Raw genomic sequence first — 1182 nt, 5'->3', positions numbered from 1 at the left:
TTTTGCTATGTCTTTGTTCACACTGTTACCACTACTTTTTTCCCATTTCCACATATCAAAGCAATCTAGGCCCATGTCAAATGCCATCATTTCCTTGAAAGCTTCTCTGATTTTTCCATCGAATGCATTCGGTTTGCATCTCTTTTATAGCCTGTATAAAATTCTACTTTCTATTACATTTGTGCAAATGCCTTTAACTTCATAAGCTGTAAGCTGCTTGAAGGTAGTATAGTGTAGTAGGCAATGGTCAGGCTCCAGAGTCAAACAGACTGGATTCAAATCCTATCTCTACTTACTAGATGTGATCTTCGGGCAAGTTACTAAATTTCCCTGGGCCTCAGTTTCCTCATCTGTAAAACATGGATAGTAATAGCACTTATACATGTATTAGTGTTGTGAAGATTAAATGAGGTAAATAATGTATGTAAAGTGCTAACACAGTGCCTGGCATATCAAAATCATATATTAAATTTTAGCTACTGTTTTTATTGTCATCATTATTGCTAAGGGGAAAATATCTTTATCCCTATATGGTCTCAGTCACAAAGATCCCAGTAACAGTCTATTGAATAACCAACTTTGGACTACAAAATTGCATTCTTTAAATATCCCTGAGATCTCCCTACACTGAAACAGTCTCTTTTTTCCCCCAATTTCCCCAGTATTTTCCCCCCTATAACTTACCTGGTGCAAAATGGTGTATCGTTCACGAAACAGCTCTGCTTTATCTCTTGCTGTTCCAAATAAATTTGGTGCCGGGTGGTTGGTCATTAACAGACTAGAAAAAAGGAATCCCTATTTTTTACTATCATAGTATACAAACATGGTCCAAAAGTGAAACATAAGACTATATACCTTCTGAAAGAAATGTACATTTGAAATTCACTTAAAAGCAATAGATGGTATACTTACGGAAGAAATTTTTTTCTTTCTGAGTTGTACACAAAGCGTGGAATATCAAATGCTCCTATGATATTGAAAACATGTTCTCTGAAAAACATCCCACAAAAACACAGACTTGATTTACTAAAACATAAGTACTCTAGGTGAACATAATAACTTACATTATAATCCTTTGTCATACATAATGTACTTTTCACATTTTCTCAGGTGATGCACATAATTTCTTATAGTGTCAAAAATACTACCTGGGTAAAATTTTTAGCTCGTGCATTTCCTTTA

General features: G+C 34.6%; 1 protein-coding gene across 1 annotated transcript in view; it reads right to left on the bottom strand.

Moving 5' to 3' along the window:
• POLE2 (polymerase (DNA directed), epsilon 2, accessory subunit) overlaps positions 1-1182 on the bottom strand; it is a 32810-nt gene that overhangs the window by 15041 nt on the left and 16587 nt on the right. The window contains exon 11 of the mRNA XM_012663755.1: positions 685-734. Coding sequence (XP_012519209.1) covers positions 685-734 — 50 coding nt within the window. The remainder of the gene's footprint in view (positions 1-684; positions 735-1182) is intronic.

The sequence above is a fragment of the Propithecus coquereli genome, unplaced genomic scaffold (assembly GCF_000956105.1).
Source record: "Propithecus coquereli isolate 6110/MARCELLA unplaced genomic scaffold, Pcoq_1.0 Scaffold83, whole genome shotgun sequence".
Taxonomy (NCBI): domain Eukaryota; kingdom Metazoa; phylum Chordata; class Mammalia; order Primates; family Indriidae; genus Propithecus; species Propithecus coquereli.
This window is presented reverse-complemented; position numbering and strand designations above follow the sequence as displayed.